The sequence below is a fragment of the Neovison vison genome, chromosome 6 (genome assembly GCF_020171115.1).
Source record: "Neovison vison isolate M4711 chromosome 6, ASM_NN_V1, whole genome shotgun sequence".
NCBI lineage: Eukaryota > Metazoa > Chordata > Mammalia > Carnivora > Mustelidae > Neogale > Neogale vison.
The window spans coordinates 69,054,045-69,072,304 of record NC_058096.1 but is presented as its reverse complement, the minus strand read 5'-3'; the positions used below and the strand labels follow the sequence as shown (position 1 = coordinate 69,072,304).

Genomic DNA, 18,260 nt, shown 5'->3' with positions numbered 1-18,260 from the left:
TACTCCTTACTTTTAAGGAGGAATATACAGTTTTGAAGGATATAAATGACACCTAAGGTCAGTGGATATAGCAGGAAATTTTTATTTCTGTGTCAGAAAAATCAGTCTTATAGATCAAACTGAGCAACCATATAATCTCTTTCTGAAAATTGATACTACTCAGGTTGAAGTGAATCTCTGTAGTAAAATCCCAGTAGGACAGGGTGTTTGTATTGAGGACAAAGTAAACTTTGCTGCCAATGCAGTATTCTGATAAAAAGACATATTTGCTAATGATTACAAATCTGAGAATGAGCCCATTGAAAATAAAGCTGCTATTATTATAGCAAGTTATACTCCAAGTTATACTAGGATAATGTTGGATGCCTAAATCTCAATCTCTGCATACCCTCCAAAATGTAAAGAGCAACAAGGAGAGCAGATAAATCCACACATAACATACCTTCAGCATAACTGTGAGGCTGAGAATACTATGAACTTCAGATTACCTGTAAGCAGCAGAGCTATCTGGAGCTCATATCACAAATTTATTTTAAGAGCATTTAGATTCTGAAAAGACTATATGAAAAAGAGGAGAGTGGAGTGGAGGAGCCAAGGATAATGAGGCAAAGAAAAAATCACCAACAAAGATTGTCCAACTCAAAAAGTAGGTCAAGATGTGGTATATCAGAGCTCTGCCTACAAGGGAGGTACTTTAAAGTGTGTAGATCCTAAGGTTGTCGTCTCTGAAAATCATTATGTCTGGGGAGAACTGAAAGAATAGGAGGATAGGGACATTCTTTGGGTACTTAATTGTAAACAGAAAGAAGAAAGTAAGAGAGGTTTTTTTTTTTTTTTAAAGATTTTATTTATTTATTTGAGAGAGAGAGACAGTGAGAGAGAGCATGAGTGAGGAGAAGGTCAGAGAGAGAAGCAGACTCTCCATGGAGCTGGGAGCACGATGCGGGACTCGATCCCGAGACTCCGGGATCATGACCTGAGCTGAAGGCAGTTGTCCAGCCAACTGAGCCACCCAGGCGTCCCGAAAGTAAGAGAGTTTTAAGGTTCCTGTAGAAATAAAAAGAAATCTACAAGACAAAGATGTGCCAGATTCTCCCTCTACTCTCCTTCCCAAGAAGCTACTCATGAAAAAACTTTTTCACTACGCTTTCACTTTCAGAAGAAAGTACTCATGAAATAGGAATCTTACAAGCCACTGTAAAACCCTTACTGTTAAATGGGATTGGGAGGGAGACAAACCATAAGAGACTCTTAATCTCACAAACTGAGTGCTGCTGGCGGGGGTGAGAGGGACGGGTGGCTGGGTGATGGACATTGGGGAGGGTATGTGCTATGGTGGGTGCTGTGAAATGTTTAAGCCTGATGATTCACATAGCTGTACCCATGGGGCAAATAATACATTGTATGTTAATAAAAATAATTTTTTAAAAAACCCTTACTGTTACTGCATACAGCTAATATAGAGGGTCTAAAGTATAAATAAAAATATGTATATTCTATACGTACAAGGTTTTTTAAGACAAAAATTGAAAATCAAATCTTTTGGTTGATGTCAAGTCCTCCCCCAACACTAACCATAAAGCAGAAGAAAACCAGACTTAACACTACAGCCTGAATTAAATATTTCAAGCAGTCATTTACAAATATGAAAAGAAAATTAAATGAAAAATTTAAAAAGCAAGAGAAATGGACAAAAACCAGAAAGATGGGACATAAGAGGTGATTGAATTCAGAAAAGAACCTTAAGAAATGAAGATTAAATTATAAGGACCACAAGAGAGGATATATTTGGCTAAAAATTTAGTAAGGAGCCCTGAGGAAAGGCAGAAAAATTACCAAGATAATTAAAGTTTAAAAAAGGAGTGAATAGGATCAAAGAAGTGGTTGAAATGGAAGGTTGGCAGATTTCACATACACTAGAGTTTCTGAAGAAGAAAAATAAAACAATAGAATGGAATTAATATTTTTTTCTGAGAGTGGCATTAATATTTAAAACTGTAAAAAAATATTTCTGAAAGGAAAAGGTCTAAATCTGCATGTTGAAAGGACCCAACTGTGTACCTGAGAAAATTGACCCCAGACTAGTCAAGTCTGATAAATACCTTAGACTTTAATAATAAGAAAATTTCAGGACCTACATGCAAAAGTACATATTTAAAAATCCTTAGAAGAGTAAGAAAAGTAGGTTAGTATCAGACTTCTCAACACAGTAGGCTGAGAGGGTAGCAGCATTTTTTAAAATGTCAAGCATAAAATATGGGCATAAAGTATGAGTAAAGAATGAGTCAAGCTATCCTTAGACTAACACAGGTAGGGAGAAACACAATTGTAAACATGTAAGAGTTGAAGGTATACTGTTTGTATAAGCAAATCTTCCTATGAGACAGATTAGAGAACAGCTTCGGGTAATCAAGAGAAGACTGGGGAGACTTTGGCAAAAGGACCTGATGGTTACTGTTCATATATAATTATAGATCTAAGACTAGAGCAATAGTGGGAACAAAGATCGAAGAATTATATATGAATGTTATATATTCTAATAAAGTAGAAATAATGTAATTTTTTAATGGGAGAAGAGAAACAATGAGACATAAATAAAATAAGCTCAGTAATTGTTGCATCAGCAAAAACTGGGAGTCAAAATAGACCATTTCAAACTGGTAGCAGTTATAGAAGGTAAATTAGAAAAAAGGACTGGAAACATTAAAAAAGGTGTTAGTATAGAGGATACCTTTAGAACAAAAGTATCAATTTCTCCCATACTAAAATAAATTAATTTTTAAAGCAAAAGAGAAAAAAATACAGTGATTATAATACATACAGTGTTGTAAAAATAAAAATGACAGGATTGAGGCTAAGGATATCAGTCATATTAATAAATATGAAAGACCTTAAAAGAAAAAAAAAATAGTAATTTGACTTAAAATGCAAGAACAAATTCTTTGCTATATACAGGACATACATCTAAAAAGGATAATTTAGAAATGCTAAAAATAAAGAGATGAGCAAATTTATAACCAATAAGTTGAAATAATAAGAAAACAGCAATTCTCATTCTGCTACTAGATAATAAAGATTTGAAACCAAAAAGCACTTAATATGACATAAAAAGGTCACTTTGTAATGGTAAAAGCCATAATTCATGAAGAACATGCAAAATTCACAAAGAAGATATTACATATATACATATATATAGATAGATACAGATATAGGTACAGATTCTACTGAATGAGCAACTCCATGGAGACAGAAGGTAGATTAGTGGTTTCCTGTGGCTGGGAGGATGGGAGAAATAGGGATTGACCACTGTTAGGTACGGTTACCTTTTTGGGTGATAAAAATATTCTGGAATGAGGTGCCTGGGTGGCTCAGTGGGTTGAGTGTCTAACTCTTGATTTCAGCTCAGGTCATGGTCTCAAAGTCCTGGGATTAAGCCTCTCAGTTCAGTGGGGAGTCAGCTTCAGGATTCTCTCTCCTGCTCACCTCCTCTCTTCCTCCCCCATCCCACATGCATGCTCTCTCTCTCCTTTCTCTCTCTCTAAAATCAATAAATCAATCTCCAAAAAATGTTCTGGAATTAGAAGTAATGGTTGTGCTTGTATTACACCTTGTAGATACACTAAATACTGATTTGTATACTTTAATAGAGGGAATTTATAGTATGTGAATTAAATTTCAACAAACCTATTTAAGAAAAGTCAGCACAGGAAGAAAGTAATAAAAAATAAAAGTGGAGGGCTCCTGGGTGGCTCAGATGGTTAAGCGTCTGCCTTCACTCAAGTCATGATCCCAGTGTCCTGGGATCAAGTCTTATATCAGGCTCCCTGCTCAGTGGGGAGCCTGGTTCTACCTCTGCCTCTCTCTCTCTCTGTCAATCATGAGTAAATAAATAAAATCTTAAAAAAATTAAAATATAAATTAATGATACAGAGAACAAAAAAACTAATAAAAATTTTAGTTCTTTGGAAAACATTAGCAAAATAGATAAATATCTAACCTAATGAAGAACAAAAAGCAGAGAGCACAAATTTGTAAATAGGAAATGGCAAGACAGAAATAACCATTGAAACAAAGGAAATACTTTTTTTTTTTAAAGATTTTATTTATTTATTTGACAGACAGAAATCACAAGTAGATGGAGAGGCAGGCAGAGAGAGAAACAGGGAAGCAGGCTCCCTGCTGAGCAGAGAGCCGGATGCGGGACTCGATCCCAGGACCCCGAGATCATGACCTGAGCCGAAGGCAGTGGCTTAACCCACTGAGCCACCCAGGCGCCCCAGAAAATACTTTTTATTTTTTATTTTTTAAGATTTTATTTATTTATTTGTCAGATCACAAGTAGGCAGAGAGGTGGCGGGCGGGGGTGCGGGGGAAGTAGGCCCTCTGGGCTCTATCCCAGAACCCTGAGATCATGACTTGAGTTGAAGGCAGAGGCACAACCCACTGAGCCACCCAGGCGCCCCAGGAAACATTTTTTTTAAATGGCAAACCACTTTGTACCTTTCTGTGCAAATATATTTGCAAACTTGGATATTTTCCCTGGAAAATACAGTTTATCAATATTGACTACAGTAGAAAGACTAGTTTCTATAGAAGAATTAGAGAATATTATAAAATAATTACCTCTAGAGGAAAGCACCAGGCCCAGTGGTTGCACAGGGGGATTTTTACCAAATCTTCAAAAAACCAGTTAGTCCAAATGCTGTTTTAAATTATTTTGGAGCATAGTAAATGAAGGAAAACATCCAGTTTTTTTCTGAGGAATATTATGTAACAGTGTTCACTAAACTCTATGAAGATAGCACAATACAGTAAAATTAAATTTCATTATCCACTTAAAAATACTGATATAAAAAGTTCAAAGTGAAATATTATCAAACAATTCAGTTTCACATAAGAAAATAATACCCCATGACCAACTGTAATTTATTCCAGGATTGCAAGGATGGTTCTTATTTTGTAGTTCATTAATATAATTCACTATATTCATATGTCTAAGGAGAAAAGTCATACCGTTATTTCCATAGATGCTGAAAAAGCCTTTGATAAACTGTAACATCCACTTCAGATAAAAACACCCAAGAAAACAAGAATTGGTGGATACTATCTTAATACATATATGTGTATGTATATATTTGTATTCGTGCACACATACGTACACATACTTAATGGGAAAATAAGATGTATTCCCACTAAAGCAAGCTTACTCATTATCTCCATTGTAACTTAATATTGAGCTGAAAGTATCACCCAATGACTTTAGATAAGAATAAGAAGTCAGGGGGCGCCTGGGTGGCTCAGTGGGTTAAAGCCTCTGCCTTCGGCTCAGGTCATGATCCCAGGGTCCTGGGATCGAGCCCCACGTCGGGCTCTCTGCTCAGTGGGGAGCCTGCTTCCCTGCCTACTTGTAATCTCTGCCTGTCAAATAAATAAATAAAATCTTAAAAAAAAATAATCAGAGTCATAAAGAATTGGGGAAAATGTATATGTATATGGACATTTAGGATATGATAAAAATTATATTTCCAATAATTAGAGCAAACAAATTTGTAAAAGAGTTCTTTTAAAGATTATTTATTAATTTATTTTTAAAAGAGGGAGAGAATGAGCAGGGGAGGGGACGAGGGAAAAGCAGACTCCCCGCTGAGTAGGGAGCCTGATGTGGGGCTTGATCCCAGGACCCTGAACCTGAGCCAAAGGCAGATGCTTACCCAGCTGAGCCACTCCATGCCCCTGTAAAGGAATTTCTATTGGCAGAGATGCGAATATACTTGGAAAACTAGGGAATTATCAACAAAACTAACTCAGACAACTAATTTAGTAAGATAGAAAGATATAAAGTCAACATATAAAAAATAATTTTCATATAATAAGCAATAACCAGGTAGAAGATCTGTTGGAAAATCCAACTTATAATAGTACAGAAAAAGATAATAAAGGAACAAGCATAATGAGAAATGTATAAACCAATAAAGAAAAACCTTGAAACATTCCTGAAGGATACAAAAATGTAGTAGATATAAACAAATGGAAAGCATCCCATATTTATCTGGTAGGTTACCTTAGGTATTACAAATGTTTCAGTTTTCTCTACTAATTTTATAAATTTAATGCTATCCCTAAGGAATGCCAAGAAATGGCTTCTTTCTTTTTTTTAACTACAAAAGTTCATACTAATGTTCATATGGAAAAATAAACATAATAGTAGCTAAGACAACTCTGGGGGGGGGGGAAGCAACTAACTATGAGGGTTTAGTATCCCTACTAGACAGTAATATACTCTATAGCCTTTATAATTTTAACAGTGTGATTCTGGTGCATGAATAAATAGATCAGTGAGAAAGAAAGTTCAAGTATAGACCTTTATGTATATGGACATTTAGGATATGATAAAAATTATATTTCCAATAATTAGAGCAAACAAATTTTGTTTTGACAATTGGTTAAGCATTTGGAAAATGATAAAATTGGGTCCATATGTTAGAAAGCCTTTTTTTTTTTTAAGAGTTTATTTATTTATTTGAGAGAAAGAGAGAGACTGAGAGAACAAGTGGAGGGAGGAGCAGAGGGAGAACCCAATGTGGGACTCGATCCCAGGACCCTGGGATCATGACCTGAGCCTAAGGCAGACGCTTAAGCAGCTGAGTCACTCAGGTGCCCCTAGAAAGCCTTTTTAATAGAGGAATTGAACACACACTCATTTTTGGAGTTCAGTATTTTTGCTGAAAAATATAACTTAATTGTTCTAACCTGGAAGTTGACACATTATCAAGTACATAAGAGATAAGTATATGAAACATTTAGTGTTTCATAACAAGTATTGCCTTGAACTGAATTTATTTCTGCCAACTGAAGTGATCTTATATTTTCTAGTGTTAGCATGTTAGTAAATGTTTATAATTTCTTGTATTAGTTTTGGTATTTATTCATTACTAGCTAATTTTTAAGTATTTATATCTGAATTAATCTGTAATGTTATTTGTTACCGACTATTAAAGACTCTTAATGAGATAAAATGTCTTTTTATTTTTCTGTTGAAATGATTACTCTTGAATCATAGTTTTAACAAGGAGTTTGAGATGCTCATGTATGCTTTACTTTTGGTAGAAAGAAAATAGTATAAATGAAGAAGTTTTAAAGTGTCACAGAAATACAATATCTAAATTTCCACTGCCTTGAAAATAGTCTCTTCTTACTTAACAGGTTTCCATTACAGCATCCTCAGGAAATTGATAAAAAAAGGTTCCTTGAAGCAACATTTTGTTTCTCATCACCATGGAACCCTTTTCTTGTTATTTTTTTCTCCTCTGCTGGTTTTATATACACTTCAGTCTGCTTGTTTTAAATAATAGCTGTTCCTTGTTGACTTATTTACTTAAGTACCTATCCTCTATCCTTGAATTGTTACCCTGAGATCTTTTTTCTTTTCTTTTTTTTTTTTTTTAAGATTTTATTTATTTATTTGAGAGAGAGACAGTGAGAGAGAACATGAGAGGCGAGAAGGTCAGAGGGAGAAGCAGACTCCCCATGGAGCTGGGAGCCCCATGCGGGACTCGATCCTGGGACTCCAGGACCGTGACCTGAGCTGAAGGCAGTTGCTCAACCAACAGCGCCCTCTTTTTTGTTTTCTTGATTGCTTTCTTACCTTGTAAATATATTTGTTATTATACATAACGTATATGATATTTTAATTACTTATTTACGTGTCTGTTTTCCACTTGGATTGGGAACTTGTTGGGAGAAGTCTGTGTTTTACTTATTTTTGTATACTAATGTAATAACACTCAGTAACTGTTTGTTTAGTGGATTAAGGATTAAAACTTCCTAAAATAATGATTTTAATCCTACAGAATGTATTGTGAACTATATTATGTGAACTCTGCAGATATAGGAATTTAATTTTGTTAATGTTTATGTCATATATTCTTAATATTTTAAGCTTTCTAGTTAGGAAAATATACTAGTTCATAGAAATTACATAAAAATTTTCTTTCTGCTTTCAGGAAAAACTGATTAAATATGCAACAGATAGTGAAACAGTGGAACCTGTTATCTCACAGTTGGTGACAGTGCTTTTGAAAGGTTGCCAAGATGCAAACTCTCAAGCTCGGTTGCTCTGTGGAGAATGTTTAGGGGAATTGGGGGCAATAGATCCAGGTCGACTAGATTTCTCAACAACTGAAAGCCAAGGAAAAGATTTTACATTTGTGGTAAGTAATGGTAATTTGGAATGACAAGAAGAGTTCTCTGTCCCATTTGAATTTCTATATTTCGTTTACAAAGAATTCTTCAGGTTATCCTCAGTGGCAACATGGTCTAAACTAGACAATTTAGGTAACTTCAGAGTTTATTCCTTAATACTATGTGCCAGGATCTAGTGTCAAAAACAGTAAAGCTAGAGTCCAGACTAGTGTGCTGTGTTCTTTTTAAAAGCTTCCCAACCTAATGATGACAAATAGTTAAAACCTAATTAATTATTTAAATACTACTATTTCAACACTATTGCTAAGTATTTTTTTTTAAATTTTTATTTATTTATTTATTTGTCAGAGAGAGAGGGAGAGAGAGCGAGCACAGGCAGACAGAGAGGCAGGCAGAGGCAGAGGGAGAAGCAGGCTCCCTGCCGAGCAAGGAGCCCGATGTGGGACTCGATCCCAGGACGCTGGGATCATGACCCGAGCCGAAGGCAGCTGCTTAACCAACTGAGCCACCCAGGCGTCCCACTATTGCTAAGTATTTTCATTGGAAACTAATTTCTCAGGGTGTCATAATAGGAATGTATAGAAAAGTTTCCATGGTCAAATATGTTTTAAGAAATCCTGTAAAACAAAATCAAACAGAACATCTACTATATCATTTAATGTATGCACTATGCACATCCAAGAGGAGGGTATGGTAAAATTACTTCTTGGACTGTCTCAAATGACCAGGCCTCTATAGCATGCAATTTAGGAAATGCTATATATGCAGTTTTCTTTTTAAAGGTTAAAAAAAGAAAAATGAGGGGCAATTGACTGGTTTAGTTCGAAGATCATGTGACTGACTCTTGATCTCAGGGTCATGAGTTTGAACCCCACATTGAGTGCAGAGATTACTTAAAAATAAAATCTTTAGCAACAGCAACAACAGAACAAAACAAAAAAGTGAAACTTGTTGGAGCTATGCAAGAGTCGATTGTTTCTAATACTCTTCATAAGTAGCCTAAAAAGCCTTAAGTTTGGTTTCTTGGGTACAGATTATGTCTTAGCCTTGATATCAAAACTAGTTTAAATCTTAGTGTCCTTTCTTTTTATGAGTTAAATTCACCTAGGTAACTAAATAAATTAGGTAAATTAACCAAGTAAGACACAGTACAGTTTAAAAAAATTTATACACTTTATCCATGATTTTTTTCTTTTTTTTTTGAGACTGGAGTAGAAGATTCAAGCTTCGCCTTTGGATTATTGATGGAACTAACAAGAGCTTACCTCGCATATGCAGATAATAGCCGGGCTCAAGATTCAGCTGCTTACGCCATTCAGGTAAGACTATGTATGGTCAGTACTGGCTTTGTGTTACTGAATTCTAGTAAGAAAGTTGTAAAACTGTATGTTGAAAACTTATTTTTGTAAACTATCATTATCAGAGTTCATAATGATCATAATATAAGTTCATGACAAAATTTCAGAATATAGAAATGTACTCTCTTGACAGATCATTATAGATACTTCAGAAAATTTTCAGAGTATTTAACAAATATATTTGTCTTTTCCACCACACAAGGAGATCATACTACTTATGATGTTCTGTAATTTGATTTTCTTTTGTATTCCATAGTCTGTCTTGGGTAATTTTCCATTTCAGTACATAGGTCTCTAATTCATTCTTTTCAATAACTTAATATTCAATATGGATATACCATAATTTGTTAAAGAAATTTATTTAACACACTTAAGATGTATTCAGTTTTCTCGCTTTTCTAAGAAATACGTCAGAGAACATGCATATATTTCTGAGTACTTGAGTGAATATAGCAATAATATAAATGTCTAGAAGTTAAAATATGTCACAGAGCAAGTACAGAATTTACATTTGATAAATTTTATCAAGAAAAGTTTCACCAGTTTATACTTCTTTGACAAACCGGCCTTTTTCAGAATTTTAAATCTATCAATGTGACAGATGAAAAATAGTACCATTTTACTTGAATAGCATTTAATTATAAGAGAAGTATATCATTCTTTATATATTTATTGCTTTTTGGGGCAAATTTTCTCTAGATGATCTTTGCCTGTTCTCTTGGTATAGATTTAATTTTTATTACTATTTATTATACTTATTTGTATATAGTAGAAATTAACCCTTTGTAAATCATACATGTAGTAAATATTTTTCCAGTTTGGCTTTTTTGCCCTTTTTCATAATTTTTTTTCAAAGATTTATGTGTTTAAAAAAATTTTGTTTTGTTAGATATTCAGGTCTGGAATTCATGGTGAGTTTCAGATATAAATTTGGAGGTATTCATTATAGAGATAGTATTTAAAATTATGATCCTGGATAAAATGATCAAGAGAGGGAGTACAGGTAAAAAGATTCTAGTAATTGAGCTCTGGGCATTGAGAGATCAGTGAGAAAAGGAGGGAACAGGTAAGAAAACTGAAGGAGCTACCAGTAAGGTAGGAAAATATGGTGTTCCAGAAGACAAGAAAGTGTCTTTAAGAGAGAGTGGAAGAATGAAATAGTACTTGGGGAGAAAAGGAGTGAAGATAGGAGAAATAATAGTATGCTTACATGTAAATCATGTAATTCAGCGGAAAGGAGAATAGATGATGTAGGAAGGAATTGATATAATACTACTTTTAATAGAAAGATGTGGAACATAGTGTGCAAGTGGGGGGTAGCCTTAATTAAAAACAAAAGCAATTCATCTGTAGTAAGAGTAGAGAAAGCATATGGGCACTGATACTGATAATGCCAGTCTGGGTAGATATGTAGGTGGAAGTTATGGAAGTTTCTTTGGATCGCGTCTGTTTTTTCAATGAAATATGAAGCACGGTCTACAATTGTTAAGTATATTGGTCTTTTTAAGAGTATAAATGGTCCCCTCCAAAAAGAGAGAGAATTGCTGATCTATGTAAGAGGGTTTGTTATTAGCTAGAGTGACTTTGCCCCATGAAAAAAAATCTGGCTTCAAACAAAATTTTATTATTATTTTAAAGTAAAATGAAAATGGGTTCTGGATATTTTTGTATTTGAACTTTTCAGATACTTCCTTACTTTTACTAAAAAATACTAAATATAAGTATGAAGTATGTGTTTTTACTAGACAGTGCTTATATTTATAAATATTAGAAATACATCTATTGCATATGGTCATGGTCATGTTCAGTGGAATTGGAAAGAAAGAGTAATTTGGTGATAAAAGATATAATACCCTAACATGTTTGTCTTTTTTTTAAATATTAATACTAGAGACAAAGATCTTTTTTCATTTATCAGTATTTTATTTTACTATTTTCAGGAAAGTAAAATAAAACCATTTAATTTGGTGGCCTGAATAGTAAATTGTTCTTTAACATTTGCGTGCTCTTTTCACAGTTTCTTTTTAAGTAAACTCTACTCTCAACATGGGGCTTGAACTCTGAGATCAAGAGTTCCATGTTCTTCCTGCTAAGCTAGCCAGGCACCCCTTCTTTTCACAATTTTAAGCTCAGTATTTTATACACAGAATTTGAGATATCTTGAATTTTTTAAAACTATTTTTGGATTTGTAATTGTTTTCATTAAAATTCAGAAAAGATCAAATTCAAAGAATTATACTGCTGCAAATATGGACAATTTCACATTTTCCTCCAAATAGCTCTTAATCTTATATTATAGTACATATTAGATGTATAGAACATAAACTACCTTCATGTTCAAGTAGTGCGTAGTCACAGCTTTGTGACCTTAAGTAAGTCACCTAAATGGTTTTAAGCATTAAAGTCGATGTCCTAAGCAAGTTCACAACTCCAAAATTTTAAATTCTATGTATTTAAAAATTATTTTTGTAACCATTATGTATAGAATATTGGTGAGTATAAAGATTTATCTTCTTCACTATAGATTTACAAATGTAAAATATGTATTTGTAGGAGTTACTTTCTATTTATGACTGTAGAGAGATGCAGACTGATGGCCCCGGTCACCAGTTGTGGAGGAGATTTCCTGAGCATGTTCGGGAAATCCTGGAACCTCATCTAAATACTAGGTCTGTAAACTCAATAAAACCATTTTTATAAAATTATTTTTAACTTTATAAAATTAATGTCATTTTTTAAAAAAAGATTTATTTATTCATTTTAGAGAGAGCAAGAGAGCATGCATGTGTGGGAGTTGGGGGGAGAGGCAGAGAGAGGGAGAGAGAATCTTCAACCAGACTCCGCACAGAGCCCAGTAGGGGGCCCGATCCCATGACGCATGAGACTGACCTGAGCTGAAACCAAGAGTCACACACAACCAACTGAGCCACCTAGGCGCCCCATAAAATTAATGTTATTTTTGAGATAATTTTTTAGCATTGAAAGTATTTTCAGTAGTCTAGTATGTATTTTCCACTGTGACTATGCCTATAATGTCAAAGTGAAAAGTACAGTCTGCTCATTGGTTAAATTCTGTAATTTTAAGTATTTAGATGAATTTATTGAAACTATAAAAGGATTGATTTTTTAAAATTCGGTCAGTAATACTTTGAAAGAATCCATTTTAAATTGAATATGAGTTTAATAAGCTTTTGATAGGCATAATTAATAAAGAAATTTAAGAGTTTAAAGCTAGTTCCAAAGCCACTAGTAACCCCAACTACAGAGCAGAAATTTCAACTCTCCAGTTTCTTTTCATGAAGGTATTTTCTCCTTCTTTAAAAAAAAAAAAATATATATATATATATATATATACACACACACACACACACACACACACACACACACACACACACACTAACCTCTTTTTCAATTTTAATAATTTTGTTAGGACTGATTGAAATCTGGACACCTGGGTGGTTTGGTGGGTTAAGCATCTGCCTTTGGCTCAGGTCATGATCCCAGGACTGAGTCCCACATTGGGCTGCTTGCTCAGCAGGGAGACTGCTGCTCACTCTGCCTGCCACTCCCCCTGCTTGTGCCTTCTCTTTCTCTCTTTGACAAATAAAATCTTAAAAAGGAAAGACTGATTGAAATCTATAAAATTATAAATTATTTTTAATTAGAAACTATGAAGTACACTAGGTCATATATTTATTAGATATGTGACCTTGGGAAAATCACTTCTTTGAGCCCTGGTATAGTCCTAGCCTTGTAGTAAATTCTTTATAAAAGACCTTAAGTTTGGATACTTACTTGGTAGATATTTCTTTATTTAAATTTAGAATGTTTTATGTGTAGAAACAGATGGGTACAGCTGATAAAAACAATGGGGCGCCTGGGTGGCTCAGTTGGTTGGACGACTGCCTTTGGCTCGGGTCATGATCCCGGAGTCCTGGGATCGAGTCCCGCATCAGACTCCCAGCTCCACGGGGAGTCTGCTTCTCTCTCTGACTTCTCCTCGCTCATGTTCTCTCTCACTGTCTCTCTCTCAAATAAATAAATAAAATCTTTAAAAAAAAAAAAAAACAGTGGGGCAATGGAGTAGGTAGAGAATATTAATAAGAGAGTTCTTACTAAATGAAATGAAAGGCCTTATGAAATGAAGGACCATGAAGACCACGTTGGTTAAGAAAAGTAATGAAAGAAAAGTATTTACAGATCAAGAGAATTTAACAGAGTCAAGGAACAGAACATCCCAGTGATAGTCAATGTGCTTGTATAACTGGGTGAAAGAACTAGAAATTTTGGAAGCTATGGCTGTAGAGTAAGATATCTAAGTAGTTCATTTTGGAAGTGAAGAAATTTTTTTGTATTGGCAAGGAAGTCCTGATAAAGAAGTAGAAGAGAAAATCACTGAGAAGTTTTGAGTTTGATTAGTTGGTCCCGCCAGCCATTAAAGTCACTTGGAATGGTAAGACTTAGGGAGGAAAGGAAACACAGAGATGTACTAAAGTTATCAGTGAGTTTGATAATCAGCAAGTTTAATAGATGCCCATCATAAGGAGTAGAGAATGATACGCCTGAGAGGCTTGAACCTCAGAGGAACAAGTCTTTCTTATAGAGAATGGAGTTGGAAGGATCAGAAAGGAACACTGAGGAAGAGGAGGAGGCAGACTCAAATCCTCTAAAGTACTTGGGGTATACAGGAGTGACTTTCCATTCCATTATTAACAAGGAAATCAGAAGAGTAGTGTCTTTAACCATAGTTTAGTAAAGCAAGGCAGTAGTGGGGTAGTCAGTGAAGGAGTTGATGTAGTTCTTTGTATGTTTTATACTAAAATTCTCAACAGATGGATATATGTGTATTTTAATCAACAAATTTTCGAAATTACAGATATAAGAGTTCTCAGAAGTCAACAGATTGGTCTGGAGTAAAGAAGCCAATTTACTTGAGTAAATTAGGTAATAACTTTGCAGAATGGTCAGCATCTTGGGCAGGTTATCTTATAACAAAGGTAAGAGAACTCTGTTCAGAATTAGTTAAATGAAACCAGAACATCTATCTGAATGTATAGCATAAATAGCAGGTATTGAAATACGTGTGCTGGTAGTGGTAGAAATTTCTATAGAAACTGTTTACTAATAGTAGCAATTTCTCTATTTAATAGTTTCTGGGTAAGAGGGTAATTATTTTATCAGGCAAATAATTATGGTCTTTGCAAAATTTCTATTACATTTTGTCTGTTCATTTTGCATCATGAAATGATACTGTTTAAAAAATGACCAATCAAGTCACACAGGCACTCTAAGTTTCTTGTATTTTTTGAACATACTGAAAATATATTATGTGAAATGTAGAATACCATTAAATTAATTACTTCCAGATATGGAATCTTTGATTTAGTTTAGTTTTTTGTTGTTATTGTATTTTAAGTGAAGTGTTTATATTTGAGAAGGAAAAAATCTTTAAATTTAAAAAGAGAACAGTAATGTTGGCAAATCTGACATTAAATCGTAACAATAAAATTTGACTCTAATCCCAAGTAATTTAGTTTTCTATTTCTTTCATTTTTTTTCTATAGTTAATTACTGTTCATAACTTATTAAAAATGTGAGTCGTATACTTAATGTACTGGCCCAGAGTACACATTTTGGTTACTTTACTCATCTGTGTGCTCAGGCAGTTAGTACACTGAATTTAATGTTAGCTAAGTAAAAGATACTATAATTAAGGAGATTAATCTGTAACAAAACATGATGCATCCAAAAATTAACTAAAGGGGAGAGGCCATTTATGTTGAGGTGATTGACATTGCCTTTAGAGGTCACAGCAGTTCAGGCATTTTGAGATATTTAGAGTGACCAGAGGGGTGGTGATCTGACATCCTCTTGCATGAGTGTGTGTGCCCCTCTTCATATAAGAATACCCTCTCTGCAATGATAAATTATCTCGTGTGTGTGTGTTTTTTTTTTTTTTTACACTAATCAATAGAGTAAAATTACTATCCTAAACCATTTTGATTTACAGGTTCGGCATGATCTTGCTAGTAAAATTTTCACCTGTTGTAGCATTATGATGAAACATGATTTCAAGGTGACCATCTATCTTCTTCCACATATTCTAGTGTATGTCTTGTTGGGTTGTAATCAGGAAGATCAGCAAGAGGTGAGAGATACCATTTTATTTGATTTCTGTTTGTCCAAACATTTGTCCACTGGTAATTAGTATTAGAAAAGCTAAATGTGGGGCACCTGGGTGGCTCAGTGGGTTAAAAGCTCTGCCTTCGGCTCAGGTCATGATCTCAGGGTCCTGGGATCGAACCCCACATGGGGCTCTCTGCTCAACATGGAGCCTGTTTCCCCCTCTTTCTCTGCCTCCCTCTCTGCCTGCTAGTGATCTCTATCTGTCAAATAAATGAATAAAATCTTTAAAAAAAAAAAAAGAAAAAGAAAAGCTAAATGTTAGGAAATACTGTTCAGTATATGGCTGGCTGTGTATATAATGTCTCATTCTTAACAATCTTTTTAACCTTTTATTTATTGAATAATTAGTTTAGAAAATTAGAAAAAGTATATTATATATGCCCAAATATATATAGAACTTTCTGAAATAAAGAATACATAAGAACTTACTGATAGTGGTTTTTCCTGGTGAATAGTATATGGATTAGGATAGGGGAGGGAGGGGCACCTGAGTGGCTCAGTGGGTTAAGCCTCTGCCTTTGGCTCAGGTCATGATCCTAGGGTCCTAGAATCGAGCTCAGTGGGGAGCCTATGTCTCCCCCACCCCCCGCCGCCTGCCTCATTACCTACTTGTGATCTCTCTCTCTCTCTGTCAAATAAATAAATAAAATCTTTTTTAAAAAAAAAGGATAGGGGAGGGAGAATATTTTACTTTTTGTTTTACTATACTTTGTAAAGTTTCTTTTTTTAATCACATACATATAACATTTCTTTTTTAAAAATAGGTTTTTTTCCCTGATTTATTTACTTATTTGAGGGAGAGAGAGGAAATAGGATTAGGGGGAAGGGCAGGGGGAAAGAGTGTCCAACGCAGGGCTGAGTGCAGAGCCCAGTGCAGGGCTTGATCCCATGACCCTCCGATTATGACCTGAACCAAAAGGATCAAGAGTTGGATGCTTAACCAATGGAGCCACCCAGGTGCCCCCCAAAATGATTATTTTTAATAGCATAAGTAGCATATTACTATGTTCTTAATGTAAATATTTGAATTATACAAATGAAAGTGTACCCTTTGACTACCATTCCTGATCTCATATCTCCAGAGATCATCGATACTAATTTGAAATGTATATTTTCAGGGGCGCTTGGGTGGCTCAGTTGGGTAAGCATCTGCCTTCAGCTCAGGTCACAATCCCAGGATCCTGGAATGGCGCCCCGCCCACATCAGGCTCCCTGCTTGGCAGGGAGTCTGCTTCTCCCTTTCCTGCTAATCCTCCTGCTTGCACACTCTCTCTGTGTCAAATAAATAAATAAGATTTTTTTTTTTAAAGATTTTATTCATTCATTTGACAGACAGAGATCACAAGCAGCAGAGAGTCAGGCAGAGAGAGAGGAGGAAGCAGGCTCCCTGCCGAGCAGAGAACCCGATGCGGGGCTCGATCCCAGGACCCTGGGATCATGACCTGAGCCGAAGGCAGAGGCTTTAACCCACTGAGCCACCCAGGTGCCCCAATAAATAAGATCTTAAAAAAAATTTTTTTTTGATGTGTAGATATTTTCTTTTTTTTTTTCTTTTCAAATTAATGTTTGTTTTTTTTTTAAGATGATTGATTGATTGATTTATCAGAGAGAGCACACAAGCAGGCAGAGTGGCAGGCAGAGGCAGAGAGAGAAGCAGGCTCCCACTGAGCAGGGAGCCCAATGTGGGACTCCATCCCAGGACCCTGGGATCATGACTCAAGCCGAAGGCAACAGTTTAACCCACTGAACCACCCAGGCATCCCGTTGTGTAGATATTTTCAAACCTTTTTATTTTTTAATGCAGTTTGTTCTATTTAAGTTTTTCGATGATATCATTGTAGGTATTTTGCAACTTGCCATTTTTTTAATATATATTTATTGAGCCAACTTTTTTTTTATTAATGCTGTATAATATAATCCTTCCATTTTGTAGTTGTACTGTAGTTTAACTATTGCCATAATAATAATTTCCAATTTTTTTGTCCTCACAATGCCATTGTATGCATACTTGTGAAAGCATTTGTGTGTGTGTGTTTAAGGTGTATTCCAAAAAAGAGAACCATTGGTTTATATGGTATTTGTACATTTAAAATTTTATTAGAGACTAAATTCATATCTTCTGCTTATAGCTGCCTAAGAGTGCTTGGTCTCACATGTAAGATAATAGCAAAATGATATTACATGATGCATTATTAACCATAAAATGAATTCTTTTTAGGTTTATGCAGAAATTATGGCAGTTCTAAAGCATGATGATCAATATACCATAAGTACCCAAGACAGTGCATCTGATCTGTGTCAGCTCAGTACACAAACTGTGTTCTCCATGCTTGACCATCTCACACAGTGGGCAAGGCACAAATTTCAGGCACTGAATGCAGAGAAATTTCCTCAAAGCAAATCCAACAGAGATAAATTAGACTCAATAGGTGAGTCATAACTTGTGTTTATTTTCTTCTCTTAGTTATTAACCAGTTAGCTACCTCCTTATCAATTCTGTAATTTAAGCATTAG

General features: G+C 34.8%; 1 protein-coding gene across 4 annotated transcripts in view; it reads left to right on the top strand.

The window, feature by feature from the left end:
- The window catches only part of ATR (ATR serine/threonine kinase), a 98,435-nt gene that overhangs the window by 39,943 nt on the left and 40,232 nt on the right, over positions 1-18,260 (top strand). For all 4 annotated transcript variants that reach the window (XM_044251530.1, XM_044251529.1, XM_044251528.1 and 1 more), the window contains 6 exons: positions 8,004-8,210; positions 9,408-9,521; positions 12,114-12,229; positions 14,437-14,557; positions 15,571-15,708; positions 17,965-18,175. In XM_044251530.1, the coding sequence (XP_044107465.1) occupies positions 8,004-8,210; positions 9,408-9,521; positions 12,114-12,229; positions 14,437-14,557; positions 15,571-15,708; positions 17,965-18,175 (907 nt within the window). The remainder of the gene's footprint in view (positions 1-8,003; positions 8,211-9,407; positions 9,522-12,113; positions 12,230-14,436; positions 14,558-15,570; positions 15,709-17,964; positions 18,176-18,260) is intronic.